Genomic DNA, 26,697 nt, shown 5'->3' with positions numbered 1-26,697 from the left:
TGGCATATACCTATCGAAAAAAAAAAAAAAAAAAAATTTCACACACCTGTGTGTATGTTGTAAAACGAAGTAAAACGTTTCGCCTAAATTAAAAGGGAGCAAACACCCATATGACAATAGAACCATCCGGATAACCATTTGAAGTCGCAATAATATTTTGGTTCTTTGGATATGTATCAACACTTGTTAAAAAGGATATAAATTTTTTTTTTGGAATTTCCATATTTATGTTGCATGAATACAAATAAGAATGATCAATATTATAATTTGGTAAATAAAGATTATTTATGGTATTAACATGAAAACCGGTATATATATCATATACATGTGCATAGGTATCAATTGAAGGTATAATACATTTATCACCTGCTACACAGGAATAAAATTTTGGGATATCTGCTTCATTATGTATAATATCTGATAATTCGTAGTAAAACTTATGTTTCTTTTCATCTATTTTTAATTGTTCCTTTTGTTTTTCCGAATTTTCATTATTACAGTTATCATAACTTTGACTATGCAAATTGTTATAATGCGCTTTAATATAATCATAATTTTTTTTTAAACTTTCACTCATTACTTCATATGGTATAAGGCTCATATATTTCATATTATCTACGAAGAGGGACCATGTAGGTTCTAACTTTTTATTGACATGTTCATAAAAAATATTTGCTCTCATAACATTTTCATCAAAATTACTTGAATCACTGCTAGAATAGGAACAATCCGACTCAGAGTTTTTTTCGTTTATACCACCACTACTGCTGTTCACAACTTTCTTTTTATCATTTGCTATTTTTTTATTTAACTCGTTTAGTTCTTTTATTCTTTCCTCTAAGTCTTCATCTTCATATAAATTTTTAATATGGCATGGTTGCAAATAATTATCATTGTACATCTGCATAATAAAATTATCTTCATACACTGCTCCCCTATTGTTATTTCCATTACTACCACTATTATTACAATTACTACTACTATTATTACCATTACTACTATCATTATAACCATTCATATTATTATTATTACCACTACTATTGCTATTTTCACTACTATTGTGGACCTCTTCTTTCGATGTTTCATTATTTTTTTTTGTACTATTTAAGTAATACGATTTGTAGTTCGTCAAATAAGTTAACATATTTTTCGTATTCTTTTTATTATTCATATATATAAAATCAAAAATTTTGCAATATTTCGATTTATTTGTACTTATAATATATTTGTTGTTGTTACTAAACATACAATGTGTGATACTTTTTTCTTCATCATAAAACGATTTTATAATATTATTATTTATATCATATATACGAATATAACCGTCATATCCACTTGTCATTAGAATATTATTGAATTTAGTTTTTGACAAATTAAAAGTAAAGGAAGAATAAGATATCGATGAACACATGGAACCAAAAGATGAACTACTGCTACTAGCATCAGTCACTGAACTTTCACTTGTGTCGTCATTTACTTTTTTTTCACCTTTTTTTAAATCGTTCTTCAAAGATGCAATATTATTTTTTCTTAATTTTTTTTTCATCTCATCGTATTTATCTTCTTTCCTTAATTTATATGCATTTTCCTCATAGTCAATTGTATTATTGAAATTAATGCTTGTCAATATATCTTCATGGGAACATATAGAAGCATAGGGGTTTTTATTATCTAAAAATATAATATCTGACATAGATCTATTAAAATTGTTTTTATTTAAGGTAAATAAATTCATTCTTATATCCCATATTTTTAATAACCCGTCTCCTCCTCCGGAGTAAATTAAAAAAGTGCTTATATTCGGTACTGCCAAACAAGACGTTCTATATTCATGTGAATCTTTAATTATAAATATGGACTTATTTATGATTTCATTTATTTTATTTAATTTAATTCGATTTAAGTCTATCATATTTATATTACATTTTATTAAATCATTATAATTATATATAGGAACATATATTACTTTGTTATATGTTAAATCCTTATATTTCGTTTTATGACAAGGTGCATACACATTGTCTATCATACTCTTTTTTGCAGAATTATTAAGATGTCCAAACACCCTGTTATTAGTACTATTATAATTGTTATTATAATAATTATTATTGTTATCATATTTATTACTATCCAACCTGTCATTCGGTTTACGATTTATATTTTCAATTATTCTAGGTATTGATATGTCAACATATTTTGCAATATTATCATTACAAACCTTTTTATTTTCAAATATATCAAATATTTCTATAATCCTATTATCTCCACAAGCGTATATGTACTTATCATTATCACTTATTATAAGATCTTTTATATTATCAATTTTCGTGCATATTTTAGTTAAGAGTTTATTTTCATATAAATCGTACACGTAAATAATACCGTTCGATCCACAACCTGCAACGTACTTTCCTTGTGGTGAAAAACATACTCTATTTATCCCATATTTATTATCATAATATATATCGATATTGCCTGCGTTACAGTCATCCCCCGTAAAACTTATATTACTTGTGTCATCTGCGGGAAAAGTTAAATTAGATATGAAATACGTTAGACATACTTTCGTATATTTTATTTTATTATATTATATTATATTTTTTTTTTTTTTTAAACCACATTTTACATGTAGTTACAACTAGATAAGTCGCACATCTTTAGTTGGTGTATGCACGATTGACACACGCATGCGTCAACCCATAAATGTTTAACTACATACGTTCAAAATTTTGTTTAAATTTCACTGTGATTTGTTGTTTCTTTTTTTTCATTCTTACATTCTTTCTTTTTCTTTTTACATTCATTCTTTCTTCCTTCGTTTCTTTCTTTCTTAATTTCTTTCACTCTCTCTTTTTCTTTTTTTTTTTTTTATCTCCTTTTAAGCTTGTACCATTGTCATTTTTGTAATTCCTGTTGATATATTTATTCGTTCCCCCAAATTTAACAACTGGTACGTATTTCCCCTGAATTCTGTCGCTAATATCCCTGAACTTTTTTGTGTCGTTATCATTCATATTTCATCATAATTTAGAATAAGGTACGGATAATAGTATAAAAAAATAAAAAGCCTTCTAAGGAAATTATTTTGACATGCAAAATAATTTATTCATGTTTTAAATTTATCTTATATTTATTTTGATATTTTCTACTTAAAAGTCTCTATTTTTCATTTTCATTTTTTTTTTTTTTTTTTTACTGAATGTAACACTTGTATATGTTATATTTTTTTCCTTATTTTCTCACAAATGTATACATTTTTTAAATTTAATTGAATGAAAACCATATTAAAAGTTTTTTCTTCATACTTATTATTGAGAAGCCCTTTTTAAAGAGCACAATTATAAATAAGTTAATGTTTCATTAAAGCCCTGTTCGTATTTTACAACTTTTCTCAGTTATTTGAAATAATCAAAGTGGTGAAAAATAAAATAAAAAACGGGAATGTGAAACGAAATAACCCAAAAGGAAAAGAAGAGAAATTAAATGAAACAAAAAGTACAATTGTTAAGAAAAAATATATGAAGGGGTAAAAGAGTTATAACTTTTGAAAGTTAATATTTATATCGACAATATTTCAAAGCATATGTAAAAAACACGCACGATTCACGGAAATATTTTATTTTTTCGACGAACTAATGTACGTCCATAGTTCATATATATATAAGCGCTTCTTCTTATTCTTCTTTTCTTTTTCTTTTCTTTTCTTTTCTTTTCTTTTCCTTTTTTTTTTTTTTTTGAGTTAATATACTGAACATTAGAACTATCTGGAAAAAGTGATAATGCATACCATTTAAACATGAATGCATTTATACGCACATATATAGAAAACAGTTAAGTATGATGATATCCTTAACCTTATAAAAATGAACATACTTTTGCTATAAAATATATAGACACACGCCTTCATTATATTATCTTCTCCGTATTCTTTTTTCTTTTAATTAAAACATCATTGTTATTGTAGCATATGCCGTTTTGTACATTATTTATGTGCATCCATTTTTCCATTTTAACCTGTTCTTTTTATTTTTTCAAAAATTGACAAAAATGAACGTGAAAAAAAGTAAAAATAATAATTATACTAGTCATGTATATATACATATATATATATATATATGTATCATACTTTGTAATAATTCATTCGAAAATTGGCCTTAGTTAAACATCCTTAGCATATAAGAATTCCAGCGTTATTTTCCTTTAATGTGTTATACGGGTAATCGTGTTGGGATAAGCTTGTGAACTATATAAATGTCATATGTTACACACATATACTAATGCAAAATATACCCAGAAAATATTTGGAATGCGGAGGTATTCCTTTTCTTTTAGTGAAATAAAATTTGTACACGAGTTAAAAATTTTGAAATTTAAACAAAAGTCATTTTAAAAAAAATATTTTAAAATTTATTAAGTAATTTGTTAGAATTAAAAAGATGGGAAAAAGAAAAAAAAGAAAAAAAAGAAAAAAAAAAAGAGAAAAAGCAATAAAAAAGTAATAAGAAAAAAAAAATTATACGAATGTGATGCTTTCATCATCATATATGAGTCATTTTTTGTCATTTATGCAGAGTGAAGCAGTATGTATATATACACGCACACAAATATATATATTTATAAGCCCGCACATATATATACATGCATACAAAAACACACATAACACACAAATATAAACCGCAAACGTATGGACTTCGCTACTTAGATTTGAACTTATTTAAATATTCCTCATATGTACATAACTTAAATTGAGGGTTTTGCAACATTTTGTATATCATTTTAATATTTTTCGCGTCCTCATCACTTTTGGCAATTATCCAACAAGAGTGATCATCTACCTTATTTAATGATATCCAAATAGGGGACCAAATTTTCATTATTTCCCATTTTTTAAAATACGTTGGATAATCATACATATAAAAATGCCTTGCCATTTCATAATTATCAGCGCTAGTTAAAGAAATAACATTTGGTTGAGTTTTTACAATTTTTATTTTGTTACACATACTTGAAAAAATATCAAAAAAGCATTTAGCGCTTTCATTGCTATTATTTTTTCTGTTAAAATAAATATCGCTCCACATAATATTATTTTTTTTTAAAATGTAATGACACTGAAATATAAAAAGTAAACATGTTAAAAGACTATCATAACCAGCATTATGTTCATCACTCCTTGGTACATTATTCATGTTATTATTGGTGTTATTCAGCTGTGAACATGTTTTTTCTTCAGTTTCACACGTTACATTCTTTATCTTATTTTCACAATAGGTAGAAATTCTATCATTTTCCAAGCATCTGTTTTCATCTTCCTCATTATTCTGATCATTACTGCCAACATTATCAATCATGCTGTATCCTTCCTCATTTAAACGTGGGCTGTCATTTTTTTTATTTACAAATTGGACATAACATTGAGGAAGATCTAAATGTCCATTTATAAAATTAAAAAAAAAATCAAAGTCATTACTTGACGAAATTAAGGAAGCCATATAATCACATAAACCCTTTAATGTCGCTGGTCCATTTAATGCATACAGATATTCATTGGTTTCATTCATGTATTTGGTGTCAAATGTATATGGAAATAATTCTATCCATTTTTTTTTAAATATACTTATCGATGTTGGTAAATCATGATAGAATGTTTGATATATATGTAAAATATCATAAAAACAATTATGACCTGTGATTATTTTTTTATTTTTTATAATTTCATCAAATAATAGTCTTACACCAATGGTTTGATTTATTTTTTCTATCTCTAACTGAAATGCTCTTATTTGTTCTTTATATGAATCCTTTTCACTTCTATAAATAGCTAAATGTTTCTTATTGTTCACTTTCACCGATATACAGAAAATAGAATTAAAATACTTGGTTATTAATGTATGTGCAAGAAGTCGAAGATATGGGTTCTCTATTTCTATGTATAAGGGATAATTAGGTGAGTAATCATCAAAGTTATTTGCGTTTCGAAAACCGCTGAACATCTTTTCACTCCTTCCCGCGTTTTCATCATCGCAAGGTTTTCCACAATTGGTGCTATCACTGCTGCTGCGATTGCTGCTGCGATTGCTGCTGCGATTACTGCTGCGATTACTGCTACTCCTATTACATATGATACCATTCTCGTTCTTCCCTTCAATATCTAACGAATCACATGCATTATTTTGGTAAATGTTAACTTCCCCCTTGTCAAAAAGCCCCTTAATAAAATAGCTATTGTTTGCATCATCAAAGCTATCACTTTTTATGTCATTCTTTTGAGTATACATCTTTTTTAAATGAAGAGGGGATTCTTCCCCATTTTTTGATTCAAGTAAAATTCGTGTATTTTCTTCACTGATTTGTGTTGGAAATTTTACTTTACTCTTTATATGATTATTGGAGTAATTTACAATGGATGCCTTTGTTTCACTATTCAGCCAAATACCAATTTTTTTTATTATTTGAACAACCGCTTCTTTGTCTTCTTCGTCAACAATTTTATAATTTTCTATTTCTTGAATGATTTTCTTTATATCCATATTTTTTTCTTTTTTTTCTTTTGATTCTCTCGGTACCTCTTCATTTTCATTTACTTTCCTACTGCACTCATTTGAGTTACACTTATTCAGAAAATTTTTTAACTCATCAATTTTCTCAAAAATGTTTTTCTTTTTTTCTTCCTCCTCATTTGGTCTTAAATATCCTACACCATTAAATATCCATTCATTAAAATCAAAATTATTTTCCCTTAAAAAAATAAGAGTTGTTGTCGATACACTAAAATATTTATTTTCTTTTGGAAATACATAAATACAATAAGGGGATATATCCCATTCTTGACACCTCTTTTCTAAATCGTATTTTTTCCTCTTTTCTTCATTATTTCCTTCCACTTTAATGTTCTGTATGTTCCTTTTAATCATAGTATTCTCTTTTCCTCCTTCATAGTTGTCATGTGTTATTATTACATCCTTTTTTTTAGCAATAGTTATTCCAATTTGGCATGGAAAAAAAGACTTTGCTCCATAACAATGTGCTTCATAACTTGAATCGATAGATATATATCTTTCATCCTTTAAATGTAATCCTGTATACTCAACATCAATAGAAACAAAATCACTGTCATTAATCTTGTTTATTATTTCTTTATGGATATTATTCCAATTATTTATATTAACACTTGTTATTTTCGAATATCTTCTTTTTGATGTATTATATCTCAAGAACGTTTTTTTTTCTTTTAAAACAAAATTTTTAAAAAAGTAATTCAATACATTTGACATCATATACTGTATATATATGCATGTATATACATATATATATGTATATCCTATACACTGTTATTTTTTAGCTTCTGGGTGGAAAAAAAATATCTTAACTTCTCAAGCCAATTCCTAACAAAAGTATGTTCATATGTACATCTATATATGTACTCTTATATGTATTGCTATAAATATTTACAAAAAATTGAAACTAGAATAATAAAATTACATAAGTGTTGTTAAGAAATGAAAAATTTATACAATTTGTGCTTCACTTTTATGGATGCATTACTATACTTTGTCGAGAATGAAAATGGAACAAAAGCATTTTGCCGAGCACTTATTTGTATATATTATGTGCACAATTCTTCCTATACTAGCAGAAAATTAAAAAGGGGCAAAAAATTTCAAGTGCATACGGAAATCAGTTAGCTATTAAAAAAATTTTAAGATTATTGAGTAATTTCCGCGCCTAATTTTTATGTGAACATTTTTCTTTACACTTTTTAATTTTGGGCTTTGTGTACATAAGGAATACTATCTGCTTTTACTGAAATCAATGTTTGTATGCTGTACCCAACTGATAAAATAAACGTTTCAACATTATGAAGTTTGAATTATAAGTATATTTCTATAAACATACTCAACTTTGCAATTCTCAATTTATCAGTCACGTTGTGAAATCACACTTCAAAGGGTGAAAAAAAAAAAAACAAAAAAAAAACCAACATTAACAAAGAAATGTGGAAAATTTTTACAAAATAATAGCAGAACTATAACTAAACAACCTTCTTTTATATTATAGGACTTAATTCGTTCATTATGTAGTTTTTTTTTTTAAATGTGTTATTCGTTTAAACATGTACATTATATATAATTAACACCATTTTATAAAGAATAAATGAATGAAATAATAACGAAAAATAAAAAATGAGATATAAAAAATAACTTCTCTTCAGTACATATGTATGCATATATATACACATGTATCAATGACAAAAATGCGCATATATTTTTCTAAAAAATAGCTAATATGCTTTTCATAGATTTACAAAATGCAGAGAGCTCAAAGAGGTGAAAATGTTAATATAAAAATACTTGGGCACAAGGAATAGATGAAGCGTGTGTATATATATATGGGCATATATACATGCATGCACATATATATATATATAGATAGGTATACAAACAAATCTATAACTAAAAAAACGTTGTGGATGTGTTACAACAGAAGTACATAACAAAAAAGTGGCATAATGAAGTCCTAATAAAGTATATACATATGCATGTATTATATATGTATATATACACTTCTACATATTCACATAAACAGAAAAAATTTCGTTTTAAACCATGCATAAAGCACAGGAAGCACAAGTTTTCATAAATTTTTTTATGTTATTGTTTGGAGAAATATCTCAAATATTTGATCATTTATTATGTTTGTGTTTTTCTCTATCAATATCTCCTTCCATTTCACTTATATTGTTTTCATTTTGATAAATATTTAATGGAATATTGCCATAATTAGACATATTGGGAATGTTATACAACTGAGATTTATTATTATTGCTGCTTTTATATTTATCCATATTATAAGGGTGAAAAGAATTATTAGTAGATGAGATATCGTAATTGTAATTGTAATTGTCTATTAAATTTTGCACATTAAAGTTCTTTTTAAGATTTAAATCAATGAGGCTATTTAAATTAGTTGTTGCATTATTATTATTACCTTTATTGTTTTCCGTATCTTTATTATTAATACCCAAAGGATTTTGATCAAAGGTACTTTTGTTATCATTTAAATCCATTTTCAGCTTCATATTATTAATCTTTCCTGTGATATTATTTTCTTGATTTAATATGTTATTGTTTAAACCTATTTCTATGTTATACATACTAAAATTATTAACATTATTGTTTTCATTTGGTATATTAGAAATATGGTTTATATGCTTTAATTTGGATGCATCTAATACAGAATTATACGAATCCATATGGGAATTATTTGAATAGCTCTTGATAGAGTTATAAACTGAATTACTGTTATTGTTACTATTATTGCTATTATTCATGTAGCTATTCAATATATTTGAGTACTTGTCAATTAGAATGTTATAATTGTTATATTTGTTATGACTGTTATAGCTGCTATAACCGTTATAACTGTTATAACTGTTATTATTGTTGTTGCTATCATTGTAAATGCTATTGGTCTGGTGGCTACGGTTATAACTAGCATCATTATAAATAATATCGTTGTAAACACTGTTGTAATTAATATTACTCTGATAATTATTATCATAATTATCTATATTGCTATATCTACGGAAGCTGCTATCTTCATATGCTACATTGACATTTCCATTCAAGATGTTTTTGTTACTTTGTACTGAGATATTATTTTGGTCATGTTCATTTATTCCATCTCCATGTTGGTATTCCTTTTCATCAGAATTATTATTATAAATCAAATTGCTAAATTTGTTAACTATTCTTTTCTTTAAAAAATTATTATTTCTATTACCTAATTCGTTTATTTCTGAAATGTTATGAGACATACCAGTTATTGAAATGTTATTACCATTTTGAAGGTTTCCTGAGTAAATATCTCTCTTGTCAACGTAATAGTTATCACTAATATTCATGTTTTCTATATCTGTATATTCCATTTTGTTATCATCTCTTTTGCTAAAATGAATATTATTCCTGCCAGTTATAGCACCCTTTTCTGCACGTTTATCCCGTGGCCACACATTTTTATTTTCATATTCATTTTCGTATTCATTTTTATTCTCATATTCATTTCCGTCTTCATTTTTATTTTCATATTCATTTACGTCTTCATTTTTATTTTCATATTCATTTACGTGTTCATTTTCATTTTTATATTCCTCTCCTTTTGCAATTATATTTTTACTACTTCTCTCATCTTCACTATTTTCTCCTACGCCTTTGGACTTTCCTATGATAGAATCCTTTATTTTAGTTATGTAGTTATTGAAGTCTATTATGGTCAATAAATGGACAAGGTAGGCATGGTTACTGTTAGCACTTACGTTGACCATTTCGTTCAAAACGCAGGCTAACTTTTCGTTAAATATATCATTATACTGTAATAATTTTTCAATAACTTGATTTAAATCATTATCATTCTCATTAATATTTTCATCAGTGGAATCATTTCCCACATTTTTATTAATATCCCCTTTTTTTCTATCCTCTTCTTCATTTATTTCATAATTTAGAATATCTGTAAACAACTCGTTTTCTATCAAGCATTGAAAAAAATAACAGAATTTAAAAGAAATATCTATTAACTCCATCAAAGGGATGGTTATATCTTGAACACGCAAAAAGCATTTTGTTGCTACTTGAGAAATGTACAAATCGTGAATAGATTTAGTATATTCAAAATCTTTTGATTTATGAATTTGCGTAATCATCTGTCTATATTCATAATTAATAATATCCTCTTGTAAATATTTAATCAAATGAAAAAAGAAAAATTGCATTTTATACCTAATAGAGAACAAATAAGAAAATAACAAGGCACCCTTTTTATAATTTAAATATTTATATAAATGCCTATTATGATAACACAAAATTTTCAAATTATAATAAATTCTACCTAAAAGAAACAAAAATTGGAAAATTGAATTATACGTATATATAGTATTCGTATTAATAATTAAAGCAATTGGCCACGTAAGTTTAAAATGTATTTCCACGTTATTCCATAAATTCAACCCACTATGAATTTTTATATTTTTATTTATTTGCTTATCATAAAATATTAATGTTTCATTGTCTACATCAACTTCGGGAATTTCTATGGGTGATTTATACGATTGGTGAAACCATTTATATATTTCCACTGAACAATCATGGGAACTAAATAAAAGTACGTTTTTCGATAGGTCCCTACTAGTACCACCACAATCATCGCTACCATTAGTGCTTTTTTTTTTTTCTTCTGAGTATTAAGGGTAGCAAATTCATCCTTCGTGTTGTTATTACGCTTGCTATAAAGGATTATTTTATTTATATTTTTAAGCTCGTTCTGTATGGCTTCTTTATTTTTTTCATTACCCATGTTAAAAAAGTCCTGGTAAATGGTCGAATCAGCACTTAATGTGTCACTATAAAATCTTTTGAACCATTCATTTAGCTTACTTTTTTTTTTTAACAATTTATGCTTAAATAATATTGGGCAAGTATAAAAACCTATGTAACCATTTCCAATATCTAAGGTGAAGGCTTGTGTCATATCTAAAGCTCTTATATGAATAATTGGTTTTATTTTATTTTTTGGAGTATTCAAATTTATGTTGTATTCATCTAATTTCTGTATATATACGCTAAAGGAATGTTTTAAGCAGTTTATTCTCACACGAAATTTGGTTAATGTATTTTTATTTATATCGTGAAAAATTTGTTTATTGCTCTGAATTTTTAACACAGGTAATGTCGTCTCTTTATCATTATTATTATTACTATTCCCTTGGGGGGTTCCATTCGTTAAATTATCCTGATCTATTATATTTACATTATTTATATTTCTCTTTTTAAAATAATTTTCATCTTTCTTCATATTTTCATAGATCCATATCTTTTCTTGATTTATATTATCTGCTAATAACTTGTTATTCAAAATAGACTCTTTCGTATAATCAACAGTATAACTGTTGCTATTATGAACGAATGATGATATACCCTTTCCCCCTATGTAGAGAGAAACTTCTATTTCCACATCTCCTAATATTACGCTATTTAAATTATTTCCATACTCAATACTAGCATTTATACTAAGTTGAGACATTTTATCCTGTTCGCTAGTTTTCTTTTCATAAAATTTTACTTTTATTTCAACAGATAGGCAATCACCTAAAGATCCCCAATACCCCAAAGAACGACTTAATACATCCGTTTTATAAAGCAAAGGATTTTTCATTGAATGAATAACTAAGGCAAAACAACAACCAACAAGAAAATTATCTCCATTTTGTATTTGATTCGTATTATCACTTTTCACACCTACTCCTTCCACATTCACCTCTTTATTTTCATTATGCACAAATTGGTTGTCAAAAAAATTATTAAAATTAACTGAAAAATCAAAACCATGTTTAAACCCTCTTAATATTTGTTGCCTATAATTGTTTATGCATACGCTAAAAATGTTATCATAATCATAATACTTTTTCTTATACAAAGTTTGTATTCCTCTAAAAAAATCATTTAACACAATTTTTTTATCATATATATAGCTCATACCACCTAATATTAAATTATCATGTTTTTCTCTTTCAAATGAATCATAGGAAAATTTCTTGTATGATATCCTTGGGTAGAAATACTTGGAAATAATATTTTCAGAATTATCTGCATCAAAATGAAATCTATTTGAGCTATTAAAGAAATTATATTCATTTTCATCATTCGTACATTCGGTAAATAATGCGTCTTCATATTTCTCTAAAAGTAATTTATCTTTTTTATTTTCATATTTCGATTTACAGTAATCTTCTACTGACACACAAGAACTTTTCCAAGCTAAAATTTTTAAAAGAATTTCATTTTTAGAATTTGGAGGTGTATGCATTAGAGACCATGATTTATCTAAAAAATAATCATAAAAATCACCATTATTTAATAAATATATATCTTTAAATAGGTCAAATATTTTTATTAAATTTATATCTTTAACTATGTATTTCCACAATTTATAAGCTATTATGCTTCTGATCTTTTCGATAGTAATATCAATTATTTCTTTGCAATATAAATTTATAGAGTCATTTTGCGTGTCAGATGAATGTTCATACGAACTATCAGAGTCACTAGAGCTTGAAATGCTAAATGGGGGTACATAATCATTTGTGATTGTATTTATTCCGTTTGCAATTTTTACATCATTTTCTTTAATCGTGTTGTTTATATTATTCACACTTCTTACATTATTCATACGACTCTGACTACTAATATCATTTTCATAACTCACAGCCGTAGTATCTATATAATAATAGTCCCCTCTTTTTTTATAACCCCTCCTGGATGTTTGATCAAACGCTTTGGACAATATCTGAGTAATCGAAAACAATTTAATGATATCACTAGTATTCCATTTATTGCTTCTAATTAATATTCGAATTGATTTTCCTATAAACAGTATTTTCCTACCAGTAATTTTATCTATACAACAATCTGGCAAATTAGAGAGTGATTGAAAAAATAAATAATTCCATTCAAAATTTAAACTCTGCACATTAGTTAATGTTAAATTTTCATATAATTCTTCAGGGGACAAAAATACTTTCTTATCATCAGAATAAATAAATTGTCTTTTCTGAATAAAAAACTCACAATATGGATCTAACAATTGACCATAAAGTATCCATGAAAAAATTTGATGCAATAATATTTTTCCTAAATTTTTAAAATATTTGTGATAAATATTCTTAATTCTTGAATTTCCACTTAAACATTTTTCATACAAGAAATCTAAAATTTCTTTTGTTTTATTTCTACTTTCTCCCTCCACTATATTCTGTTCTTCCTTTCTTTGAAACTCTAAATAATTTTTTATAATATTTATTATTATTATTATTTCCTCTCTTTTTTTTTCTAGCATTGTTAGTATTTGTGTTAATGGTGTGTTACTGTTGTTATTTATATATTCTTCTATTTCACTAATTGTTTTTAAATATCTTCTCATAAATTTATTTATTTCATTGCATAAACCATTAGCATAATATCCGTAGGGACTTGCATTATTTAAGCTTTTTATATTTTTCAATATTACACCAAAATAATTATTTATTTCATTCTTTTTTTCGAACTTTCTTTTTTTATAAGAATTACTTAAATTATTACTGTCTTCTGATTCTTCATCATATGAGGAGGATTCATCTGAAGAAGAACTGAAGGAAGACGAACTAGCATAACTTGAGCTGTTGTCGTCTCCTTGTAAGTTTTCATTCATACAATCATCTCTTTTTTTTTTTCTTTTTTTTTTTCTCTTTTTTTCTGCATTTAATTTATTAAATTTGTGTATATGTGTTAAATCTTTATAAATTGTATTCTTTTTAACTAACAAGCAAAAGATATTTATTATGTAAAAATAGTAACCTAATTCCACTATCTCGTTGATTATTTTTATTTCTGAATTAAGGAATATGTGAATGTTATTATTTACTTCAAACCCATATTCATCTATATTTATATTGCTTCCATTTGTCGTTTTTTCCCTTTTTTTGTCCACTAAAATAATTATATCTCCTGTTTGCCCTATCAAGCTTACAATTATTTCGTGAATCATTTTCACATAAGGTGTAATCAGAGAATGTATATAAGTAAAAACAACTCACGTTTGTACATATATATATGCTATATTCATTCATACACACATACTCGCACAAATACATACATACGTATATTTTTACACATATATATGTTTTTGTGTACCACTTTAAAAATGTGAAACGCAAATTTGTTGAGAATACATATATAAAAAATCAACTTCTTAACAAGGCATCTACTAATTTTTTTTATTCCGTTTTCTTCTGTAACCCCTTTATTTTTTTTTTCAGTTTTTACTGTATTTTCATTTCTTCATTTAAAGTTGATTTCTTTTTTTTAAGCCCATTTTATAGTTTATTTTTTTTCCCCATATACATTATTATTTATAATAAAAATGCTACAGTGAAATTGCAGCATTTTACGCATAAGAAAATATTAATGACCAGTCAATACTAATTTTTTTTTTTTTTTTTAATCTTACAGAGATACGCATATTGTGAAAAAAATAAAAATGTTATAATTAACATCATAAAGAAAAATCAATTTCTGAGATATTTTCCATTTAAATAAAAAATTTTGTAATAACAAATTTTCAATTATATCTTAATGTTTTAAAAAAAATTACACAAAAAAAAAAAAAAAAAAAAATGTTACTACGAAGTTAATAAAAGATTAAAATCTAAGAAAAAATATAAAATAAATAGGGATTAAAAAAAAGATGAAAATAAGTGAAACGAACGAAAGAGCAAAATCAATATGCTTCGTAATTCTAGTTATATACATACATATACATATATTTTTTTTTTTTTTTTTTTGTAATAATATATAAAAACTAGAATGGACATATTTATCTGCTTTAATTAGCAGTTAATTATTACTAATACGAAAGTACACATGTGTATGAATTAAAAGAAAAAACTCTTCAGATATTTGTTAAAAACCACATCACATTTCATCTGCAGGTCTAATAAATCTCCGTCGTTGTTTATTATAATGTCTGCGTATCGTATTTTTTCATCTGTGGGTAGCTGATTTCTGAAAAAAAAAGGAAGAAAATAACAGGCAGATATCATCTCCATACATACATATATATGTATATGCACAACGAAACGCGTATATCCACGTTTTTGTTGGGAAACTTAAAAAAAACAAATGTAAATAGATAAACTAGGATAAAATGTTACACAACTACACATAATCAAATAATCGTACCATATTTAAAAAAATAAAATTGTTTCCATTCAATTTAAAAACAAATTATATGCATTAAAAAATGCAAAAAACTGTGTTAATAAAAAAAAAAGAAATAATATACATTCATCTACAAAAAAATAAAATAAAAAATACTCGAAATATACATAAAATACATATAAAAAAAACAGTATTCAAAAAGGAATAATGCATTTTTATCTGTTTACTTAATTATACTCATGGCTGTGTCGTATGTGCAATTTTTATCTCTCGATAATATACGTTTTATTTGATTTTTAACAGATGATTTTAACAGTATAACTGGACTAGTTAATAAATATAATTTCGTTTCAATTAATAATGGCGCCTCTATAGCTACATTATATTTAAAATGCAAAAATTTATATTTTAAACATTCTTTAATTATCTGTAATATAATATAAGTGTGTGTTATTTTATTTATATATTTAACATTTTCTTCATTATTAAAGACAATCTTTCTTAATAAAGTTCTATTAATAGTTTTATCACTGTTCAAAATATCTTCTCCAAAATGTTTTAAAATTTTGTTATAACAGATTGATCCCTTTTTATATATCTGGTTTGTTATATCGTCTGCATTAATAACAACAACATCCTTTTTTTTTAAAAAATTACAAAATGTTGATTTACCAACTGCTATACCTCCTGTTATTCCAATCAAACATAAATAATTCCCTAAAAAAAAGTTAAATATTCCTAATAAACCAAAAAACTTATTTACATAAATTAAAAAACTGTTCATAACTATTGTGCTGCATATTGCATATTTATGATTTTCTATTTTCTTAAATTTATTTTTTCTGTTTATGAATCCAATAGGAATTGAACTTAAAGCCAGGATGCTTAAAATACATTTGTCCAAAAAAAATGCTAAAAACATAATTAAGCTCTTCCTTTAAAGTCATATTTTTATTTTTATTTTACAATATAGTTATATTTTAATATATTATTATTTTCCCCTTTTTACTATTTTACCTTTGTTTCCTCTGTTTCTACTTGTGTTTGCAGTTTTCTTTGTTTTTCTTTCTCTTATTTTATAATTCGTTTGCAAAATATGGGGGCATATTCTATTATGCATCCAGAAGATTAACCGTTAAATTATTAATTATTCTTGTAGCATTTGATATAACTTGTGTAATATATATATATTTATATATACCATTTAAAGTGCACGTAATAAAATTACAGTAATAATGTACGTACGTCTAATCTGGAAGCTTACATATAATATTTTTATAGGATCAGAATACAAAAAAAAGTAATTTGTATAATACAATATATGTTGCAAAAAACATATAAAAAAAAGCGAATATCTGTTAAATACTTAACGATAATGCCTCCATACAAATATAGCACATTTAAAATAAAGAAAAACTCATAATAGCTTAATAACATATTTGTTGTATGACTATTATATATAAGTACTGCTAAACACAAAACAAAATATAACACAATAAGTTTTTTAACAAAAATATAAAAATTTCATATTTTACCAAAAATCATGCAACTTGAATGTATGCAATTATAACAAATAGCCTTTTGTTTTTTTGTTTTTTTTCAAATTGCACTAATACATTTATACATGTTCTAAATTTATTTTTTTTAAATTTAATAAAAAATATAATGTTCGAAAAAGATGAAAATAATCATATAATTGTGGATTTTATATGTACAATTTTTTAGCTATTTAATTATATATATTTAATAAAAAATGAAAAAAAAACGATATACACATTTATGTGTATGCAAAATATTGTACAAAAACGACGTTTATTCATAATGTATACATTTATGTTGAAAAATATGTACTACACAATTATAAGTATTATACATGTGTATATATACATGCTTGCCTCCATTATATTGCATTACTGTAAATGTATTTTTGTTTTGCATTAGAATTAATGAGGTTTATATACAATACCATGACACTCTATCTTATTACGCATAAGTTTTGCTAAATATAAAAATAAAAAAAAGCAAATGTTTATTTGTTTTAACTAAAAAAAATAAAATATGTGAGTTAAACATATAATATTAATCAAATAATATTCGAAAAACGAAAGAGCTATGCTATCATAATATATAACATTTTTAACAGTGCAATTGTAAATAATATAAAATTTAAGCAGAACATGTTTTTAGTAATTATTCGAATACATGAAAATGAAAAATAATAAAAATCCGTATAAAGAAAAAAAAAAAAAAAAAAGTAAAATAAAATAAAATAATTGTAAATATAAATTATATAAAAATAAAAACTGAATAAATATTAAAAAAATTAAATGAAACAATAAACTGAAAGAAAACGAAATATAAGATGGAAGCACATATTATGTGTGCAAAATAAGCGCTAACTTATTATAAGTATTTAGCGCAAAAGCAAATCCGATCGGATTGTATTATATATGTATACACATATATATATAAATATATGTACGTGGATACACAACTTTCGAATAGATAATTAAAGTATGACGAAGAAACGACAAAAAAAAGTACTAAAATATAGTTTATAATGTATATGAAAAAAAAAAAAAAAAAAGTTAAAAATAGTGTGATTATTTGGAAGGTTTTTTTTTGTTTAAAATATCAATAATATTTTGGGCTGAATTCATAATGCCATTTAGTTGTAATCCACATTTAAAACATTTTTTATTTTTTTTAAACATTTCCATAAAACACTTTTCACAAAAATAATGGAAGCATTCTGTAACACTGGGATTCATTTCAAGTTTCCATTTTTTTTTACATTTTACACAAGCAAAAGGGAGGTTATTTTCATTATCACTTGAACTGTTGTCCGTTGAATTTTCATTTTCTGAGCAAGAAGACACAGCAGATGAATTAGATGATTTTTCCGTATTATTATCACTTCCATTTTCGTTATTAAATTCTTGTTTATTATCATTATCCAAAGAGTTGTTTAATTTATCATCCAACTTTTTTAACATTTTTTCGTTCCACTTTTCTAACTTTTTTTTTTTCAGTGCATCATCTCGTTTTCTTTTTTCTTGATATTCTTGTTCAATTTTCCAACCACTTTTATAGTCACTTCTGTCATGTAAATAAATACATGTATCTCCAAAACCACAATATCCTGTTTCTTTGTAATCTTTACATATACAAGGTTCATAATCAATTCTTAAAGTAACCCTCACATTTGCTCCGCTATTTCTTACAGGGCCATATAGTCCTGTATATTTATTTTTTGCTAAACTATCTTTATTTATTGTCAATGCTTTTTCATGTGCATCTTTTCCCCTATAAATATTATCTTTTAAATTACCCTTTAATATTTCTTCTCCTATTTTAATGTTTCTTTCCATTATAGCTCTATGATCATGCTTAGAATCTTGATCTATTTCATAAAAACCATAATTTTTGGAATTACTAAAATCTCCTTTATATATCTTATCCTGTGTAATTGCATTTGTTTCACTAATATTTACACTTTTTGACTGCACCATTATCTTATGTTGTTTTTTTGTTAAATGTGAACTATTTTGTTCATTCATATTCTTCATTTTTTTTTTAAACAAATATTTGCATACAACATCGTCATCATCGTCACTGTTTTCTTTTTCCTTTGTATTCAATATCTTATTAATTACGTCTCTTCTATCACTATAATCCACAGTGTTAGCATCAGGGCTCTCTTCCTTATCATTTTTTCTTTCTTCATTATTTTTTTCTTCGTCCTTTATATCTCCTGTTTTCTTTCTATTTTTTAATTTATTTATAGTCCTCTTCTTAAACATTTTTTTCTTGCCTTTATAAAAGATATATCTATCTATATAAATGTATACATGCTCAGTGAATTGTGTAAAACAATTTAATCTCAAAACTGTTAAACCAAAACATCTTTTTACTTATTTACACCGCTTAATTCATATATACAGATGATTACTGATTATTTTATTATTATTTATTTTTTTTTTTAAATATTTTTTACTAATTATTTAATTTTGTTCTACTTTATTAAATTTTTTTTATTTTCATTCCTTTCACTACTCATGGTTGTACCCAAAATGTATTTAGTTATTTTTCGTCTATTACTAAAATGTCTTACGAGCGAAATGAGACTTCACTGAAAAGTTTTTTCTTTTTTTTTGTTTTTTAAAAAGAGAAAATTTTTCTTAAAATAGGTATACTTCATTATTTTACTTTAAGTTGTTCAATTATTTGCCATTCATCTGTTTGTCACTTAGTCAAATTGGTAATACATTTTTTTTAAAACTATTAATTATATATAATTTTTAGTTAAAAATTTTTGTTGCAATTTTTTGTTTTTTCTGTTGTCATTTTATTCGTACGTAAGGTATACAAATATTTACTTAACGCTAATTTTGTATTTTTTATCTTAAATTTTATTCTCTTTCATAATATTTTAGGTTTTTCTTTTATTTCATTTTACTTTATTTTATATATTTATTTTATTATTTTTTTTTTTTCTGTGCCACTACTTAAGTTCCTCGTAAAAATATTTTTTATACCTAAAAATTTACATAATATTTTATCGATAATATATGAAGTTTGCAAATGGATGTCCTGTGTTTACTTATAACAAAAATATAGCTTATCACAAAATTAAAGCACAATTGTGAAAATATCAAAAAATGAATACTTGTTTTTTTGTTATAATAATAAGGAAAAAAAAAAAAAAAAGGCAATCAATCAAATGGATTTTAAGGCATATGTGAAAAGAATAAAAAATATTAACTTGAAATAGAAAAAAAAAAAATTCATAAAATGTTGGCTTATAAACAAATTAAGAGAAAAAAAAAAACGTATTCAAAAAAAAAATTTATAAATAATAATTAAAGTTAAAAGTAATTAAAAATATATATATATCATTAGCTTTACATTTGCTTATTTTTGATAATTAATCTTGTGAGATTACCATTATAGAGTTTAAGTAGCATGTGCGAAATTAATATAATTAATATTCGTTTACGTGATGCTAATCGTTTGGCTTGTGTATATTTGCATATACATATATTTATATAAATATATATATAACCTATCCATAAATTTATATGTATATTTCCTTTTAGGCTTTTAAGAAAAACAAGCATCCGTGTTCTTATAACACATTTTTGTGGAAAAGCAAAAATAAGCTAACGGCAAAAAAAAAAAAAAAAAAATAAATAAAGAAGGAAACAAAAAAAAACCAAAAAAAATATACGTGTAACTATAAAAAATGCAAAATGCTTATACTGCCAATAAAATAAAACTAATATTATGTTTTGTATTTGTTGTGTTTTTAAAATCAAGTGATAAAATAGAAACTTATAATTTAGGTAGGAATACAGATAAATTGAATTACATATTAAACTACAGAACTCCCAATAGATATAATATAGATAATAAGATAAATAAAAGATTTTTTAAAAAAAAGGAATTTAATGGAAATGCTGTAAAAAATTTTAATGATGATGTAAAAACAATTAGGGAGGACATGTCTGCAGACAGTTCTCCAATAGAAAAGTATAACTTCAAAGCAGAGGTTAATAAAGTAATGGATATCATTGTTAATTCTTTATATACAGACAAAGATGTGTTTTTAAGAGAGTTAATATCAAATGCATCAGACGCATGTGATAAGAAGAGAATAATATTGGAAAATGACAAATTTATGAAAGAAGCACAAACTGTAGCGGATTCGTCTGGAGTTAAAACCGATATTGAAGAAAAAAGCACTTCTGAAGAAGGGAAGGGAGATGGAGAAATAGAAAAAAAAGAAGAGAATGAAGAAACGAATGAGATAAAAAAATTAATAATAAAAATAAAACCTGATAAGGAAAAAAAAACATTAACAATTACGGACAATGGGATAGGTATGGACAAAAATGAATTGATTAACAATTTAGGAACAATAGCTCAATCAGGAACTGCGAAATTTTTAAAACAAATTGAAGAAGGAAAAGCAGATAGTAACTTAATTGGACAATTTGGAGTTGGTTTTTATTCGTCTTTTCTTGTTTCAAATAAAGTGGAAGTTTTTACAAAAAAAGAAAATCAGATATTTAGATGGTTTTCTGATTTGAATGGTAGTTTTATGGTAAACGAAATAAAAAAATACGAACAAGAATATGAAGATATAAAAACTAGTGGAACCAAAATTGTTTTACATTTAAAAGAAGAATGTGATGAATATTTAGAAGATTATAAACTAAAAGAATTGATAAAAAAATATTCCGAGTTTATTAAATTCCCAATTGAAATATGGTCAGAAAAAATTGATTATGAAAGAGTTCCAGATGATTCTGTTTCTTTAAAAGATGGAGATAAAATGAAAATGAAAACTATTACAAAAAGATATCATGAATGGGAAAAAATAAATGTTCAGTTACCTATATGGAAACAAGATGAAAAACAGCTGACTGAAAATGATTATTATAGCTTTTATAAAAATACATTTAAAGCATATGATGATCCATTAGCATATGTTCATTTTAATGTAGAAGGTCAAATTTCATTTAACTCTATTTTATATATACCTGGCTCTCTTCCGTGGGAATTGAGTAAAAATATGTTTGATGAAGAATCAAGAGGAATTCGATTATATGTAAAAAGAGTTTTCATTAATGACAAGTTTTCAGAAGCCATACCCCGATGGTTAACCTTTTTAAGAGGTATAGTAGATAGTGAAAATTTGCCTTTAAATGTAGGAAGAGAAATTTTACAAAAATCAAAAATGCTACAAATTATTAATAAAAGAATTGTTCTTAAGAGTATTAGTATGATGAAAGGCTTAAAAGAAACTGGAGGAGAAAAATGGAATAAATTTATTAACACATTTGGAAAATATTTAAAAATAGGTGTAGTAGAAGATAAAGAAAATCAAGAAGAAATTGCGGCTTTAGTAGACTTTTATTCAATTAATAGTGGAGACAAAAAAATAGATCTTGATACGTATATAGAAAACATGAAAGAGGATCAAAAATGTATATACTACATTTCAGGGGAAAATAAAAAAACAGTTCAAAACTCTCCATCGCTAGAAAAACTTAAAACATTAAATTATGATGTTTTATTTTCCTTAGAACCAATAGATGAATTCTGTTTATCTTCCTTAACAGTTAATAAATATAAAGGTTATGATGTTTTAGATGTAAACAAAGCGGACCTAAAATTAAAAAAAGAAGGTGATCAAAACAAAACGGATAGTTTAGATAAATTAAAAATGAAATATGAAATTCTATGTAGATGGTTACATAATAAATTTTCACACAAGGTACACGAAGTTCGAATTTCAGATCGATTAATTAATTCCCCTGCTTTATTAGTTCAAGGAGAAATGGGAATATCCCCTTCTATGCAAAAATATATGAAACAGCAAGCAACTGCTCAGGGAATTTCAGAAAATGAAATGTTCGGTGGTCAAACAGCAAATCAACCAGTGTTAGAAATTAACCCAAACCATTATATTATTAAACAATTAAATCATTTAATACAAATAGATAAAATGAATTCACAAAATTCTGAAATTGCTGAACAAATTTTTGATATTGCGTCGATGCAAGGAGGTTATACCATAGATGACACAGGACTTTTTGCAAAAAGGGTTATAGGAATGATGGAAAAAAATGCACAGACTTATTTAATGAATGTTCAAGGTGATCTAGACAATACTCCTTCAAATACATCCTCCGACAAACCTGCAGAAAGCAGTACGTTTAATTCTACGGATCAGGGGAATGATTTAACTCTGACCAACGTTAGTCAAAGTGTCGAAGGTGAAAAAGGAATAAACGAAAACACTTTACAAGGAAGTGATTCAAGTGGATTAAGTGGTGGCAACACAGGTGGTTTAAGCGAAAGTAGTTCAAATGGGATAAGCGAGAGTAGTTCAAATGGGATAAGCGAAAGTAGTTCAAATGGGATAAGCGAAAGTAGTTCAAATGGGATAAGCGAAAGTAGTTCAAATGGGATAAGCGAGAGTAGTTCAAATGGGATAAGCGAGAGTAGTTCAAATGGGATAAGCGAAAGTAGTTCAAATGGGATAAGCGAAAGTAGTTCAAGTGGGGTAAGCGAGAGTAGTTTAAGTGGGGTAAGCGGAAATAATTTAAGTGGATATAACATAAACGAAAATAGTTTAAATGAAAATAATATGAATAAATTGGACTCCAAAATATATGAAGTAGATCGAAATGTTTTTAATGATAAAATGCTTAGCAGTACAGATAAGACAGTATTATAGTGCAAGTTAATGAAGGGAAATTCATATATAAAATTAATTAATTATTAAATGACCATCTTAAAGATCGGGGGAAAAAAAAAAAAAAAAAAAACAGAAAAAAATTGGAAGAATGTACACCTTTAATGAAGTTGCAATTCATTGGAAAGTAAAAGGTTAAAGAAGTATTTTAAGTTTAATTATTAATATATTTTTAAATATACACACACATATGCATAATGTATTACGTGACTAAAATTCTGGAAACTTTATGTATTTATAGTTTTCTCGAAATGAAGTACTTTTAATTTAAAATTTATATATTTGTCTAATAATTATGAAGTTATATTTTTTTTTATTTTGGAATCTTTTTTACTTATATATACTCATATATATATGTACTTAAATGTTAAGCTTCATTTACTCATCTGTTTTATAGGAGATCTATAAAACAAAAAAATTTTTTTTTTAATTATCTTCGTTAAAATAAGATTTTTGTTTATTTTGCTTAGGTAAATTACGTGTATTGTGGTATACCTTATCTTTTTATTATCAAAGTATATTTTTTTATTTTAAAATTATAATATAAATAAATAAATGCAAAAGTTCTATTGATACATCTTTAAAATATATTAAATACTTCAAATCCTATTAATGTTTTCAATGTATTAAGAAAATGTTTACTTTATTAATGCTTAATTTATTTTATTTTATTATTTTTTATTTTATTCTTTTTTTTAAGTTTTAAGTAGTTTTTTTAAAACAGCAATAAACGTTACACATGACTGTAAAATTAGTAAAGATGCTAATACAGTATATATATTTCCTTCTATTTAGAAAAAAAAAAAAATATATATACGATCACTGTTTACATTCAGTACAAGCATCAATATATCATAAATTAAAGAATAATATGTACCTGTTATGCAAGGTCTTTTTCAGAATCTTCTAAAAAAAAGCAAATCAACATTCCAGCAGTTAACACAATTAACATCAGTATTATATTTATTTTTATGTAAATGTATATGAACACTAAACATGCAAAAGTTCATTGATAAAGTTAAGCTACAAAATTTGCAAGATGATAATTCTGCTAATAAGATATTCCTGAGCAAAAAAATCCACTTTAATAATATTCTGTAATAAATTATAGTATAGCAATAAATTTAAAGAGATCAAAAAAAAAAAAAAAAAGCAAAAAGCAAAGAGCAAAAAGCGAAAAACAAAAAAAACAAAAACATAAAAAGAAAATTCTATATGTACATTTATAAAGAGCATCCTAAATAATGTTTCAGGAAAAAAAAGAAAGTAGAAGAAGATAAAGCAGAATATACTAAATTGTTAAAAGTTGTTAAAGAGTATTATTATACGCAATTAAAAAGAAAGGCCCTTTTTACAATATTAACTGAATATTATAAAATACAAAGTTTGCTGTGCGTTTTTAAATTTAGTGATATTCGAAGAAAGTGGAAACTTGTTTTTCTCTCCTTTTTGTAAATATAATCAAAAATACAGAAATATGCATATATATATATAATTTACATTTCCGCTAATGATTTCTTGATTAATTTTTTCATTAGCACTTATTTTGTGCATGTAATTATGCACGTTTCCAAGTGTTCACGTTTTTACATTGTTTACTTCATCTATTTTTGGGAGTTGCACAAAAGTTATTCATATATTTTCTATATATAGTTTTTTTTCAATTGTGCATTTATATTCTGCCAGTATATTTTAAAAAATCGTGCCTGAGTATTAATTTTCGTATGTTGCTCGAATGATATGAATTATTTGTCGCGCATATTGATGGGTTGTACATACAAGTATAAATATGTATATATATTTTTTCATTTTTTTTTTTTCCTTTTCTCATTTCATTCAGTTTTTTTTCTTATTTGTTTTTCCATATATTTCCATACTACTAATTGTAGATGCTAATCTATATATTTTTATTGCTTTGTGAAACCAGAAAAAATAAATGCACCCGTAAATTAACGAATTGTGTTACTAGATCGATAAGCATTTTCACGCTTGCAAGTCGAAGAACAAACTTAAAATTCCGCTCCTTTAAAATTCTACAAAATGAGTTTCTGAATACAAAAAGAGTATACTTGAAAGTATTATTGCGTAAGCTTGTATCCAGTTTAATTTGTTGAAATATGTTTAAATCACGTACAAATATGCAGATATCATATTCATATATAGATATATATATGTGCATGCATACATGTATACATAACACATTTTCTTATTTTTTAATAAGATAAAGAAAAAGAGAATTAATAATGTTATCATGAATATATTTTCTGCGTGGTTGAGTTTATCTACAAAAAGCATAAATAATAAATTCATAAGGGCATACAATTATTATATATTACGAAAAAAGAAGAGAATTTTTCAACTATGGAAAAGAATGATACAGGATGAAAAGTTTTTTAAAAACATTGATATGATTTTTTTAAAGTTGGAAACAATTGCTTCCTCATGGAGAAAAAAATGATTTTACTTCGTAGTTTTACTTCATAATTTTAGTAATTTTTCCTTTATAATTTTTCTTCTTATTTTTACTTCATAATTTTAGTAAATTTTCCTTTATAATTTTTCTTCTTATTTTTACTTCATAATTTTACTTCATATTTTTACTTCATAATTTTACTTCTTATTTTTACTTCATAATTTTAGTAATTTTTCCTTTATAATTTTACTTCTTATTTTTACTTCACA

At 24.9% G+C, this 26,697-nt stretch overlaps 6 protein-coding genes across 6 annotated transcripts; 1 reads left to right on the top strand and 5 right to left on the bottom strand.

Moving 5' to 3' along the window:
- Window positions 1-88: 88 nt before the first annotated feature.
- Window positions 89-3,014, bottom strand: MKS88_004643 (WD repeat-containing protein; the record flags this gene model as incomplete). Its single annotated transcript, XM_067217837.1, has 2 exons — window positions 89-2,520; window positions 2,891-3,014. The coding sequence occupies 2 exons, from the start codon at window positions 3,012-3,014 to the stop codon at window positions 89-91; spliced, it is 2,556 nt and encodes an 851-aa protein (XP_067072225.1).
- A 1,680-nt stretch (window positions 3,015-4,694) lies between these two features.
- MKS88_004642 (poly(A)-specific ribonuclease PARN) lies at window positions 4,695-7,274 on the bottom strand (the record flags this gene model as incomplete). The annotated part of the gene is made up of 1 exon (XM_067217835.1): window positions 4,695-7,274. One exon carries the CDS (start codon window positions 7,272-7,274, stop codon window positions 4,695-4,697), a length of 2,580 nt encoding a protein of 859 aa, XP_067072224.1.
- Window positions 7,275-8,683: 1,409 nt separating this feature from the next.
- MKS88_004641 (gamma-tubulin complex component) lies at window positions 8,684-14,577 on the bottom strand (the record flags this gene model as incomplete). Its single annotated transcript, XM_067217834.1, has 2 exons — window positions 8,684-11,232; window positions 11,277-14,577. The coding sequence occupies 2 exons, from the start codon at window positions 14,575-14,577 to the stop codon at window positions 8,684-8,686; spliced, it is 5,850 nt and encodes a 1,949-aa protein (XP_067072223.1).
- An 886-nt stretch (window positions 14,578-15,463) lies between these two features.
- MKS88_004640 (dephospho-CoA kinase) lies at window positions 15,464-16,671 on the bottom strand (the record flags this gene model as incomplete). Its single annotated transcript, XM_067217833.1, has 2 exons — window positions 15,464-15,593; window positions 15,977-16,671. 2 exons carry the CDS (start codon window positions 16,669-16,671, stop codon window positions 15,464-15,466), a joined length of 825 nt encoding a protein of 274 aa, XP_067072222.1.
- A 1,681-nt stretch (window positions 16,672-18,352) lies between these two features.
- On the bottom strand, window positions 18,353-19,552 carry MKS88_004639 (pre-mRNA-splicing factor CWC24; the record flags this gene model as incomplete). The annotated part of the gene is made up of 1 exon (XM_067217832.1): window positions 18,353-19,552. One exon carries the CDS (start codon window positions 19,550-19,552, stop codon window positions 18,353-18,355), a length of 1,200 nt encoding a protein of 399 aa, XP_067072221.1.
- Window positions 19,553-20,994: 1,442 nt separating this feature from the next.
- MKS88_004638 (heat shock protein 90) lies at window positions 20,995-23,997 on the top strand (the record flags this gene model as incomplete). The annotated part of the gene is made up of 1 exon (XM_067217831.1): window positions 20,995-23,997. One exon carries the CDS (start codon window positions 20,995-20,997, stop codon window positions 23,995-23,997), a length of 3,003 nt encoding a protein of 1,000 aa, XP_067072220.1.
- Window positions 23,998-26,697: the final 2,700 nt, after the last annotated feature.

The sequence above is a fragment of the Plasmodium brasilianum genome, chromosome 12, assembly GCF_023973825.1.
Source record: "Plasmodium brasilianum strain Bolivian I chromosome 12, whole genome shotgun sequence".
NCBI lineage: Eukaryota > Apicomplexa > Aconoidasida > Haemosporida > Plasmodiidae > Plasmodium > Plasmodium brasilianum.
This window is presented reverse-complemented; position numbering and strand designations above follow the sequence as displayed.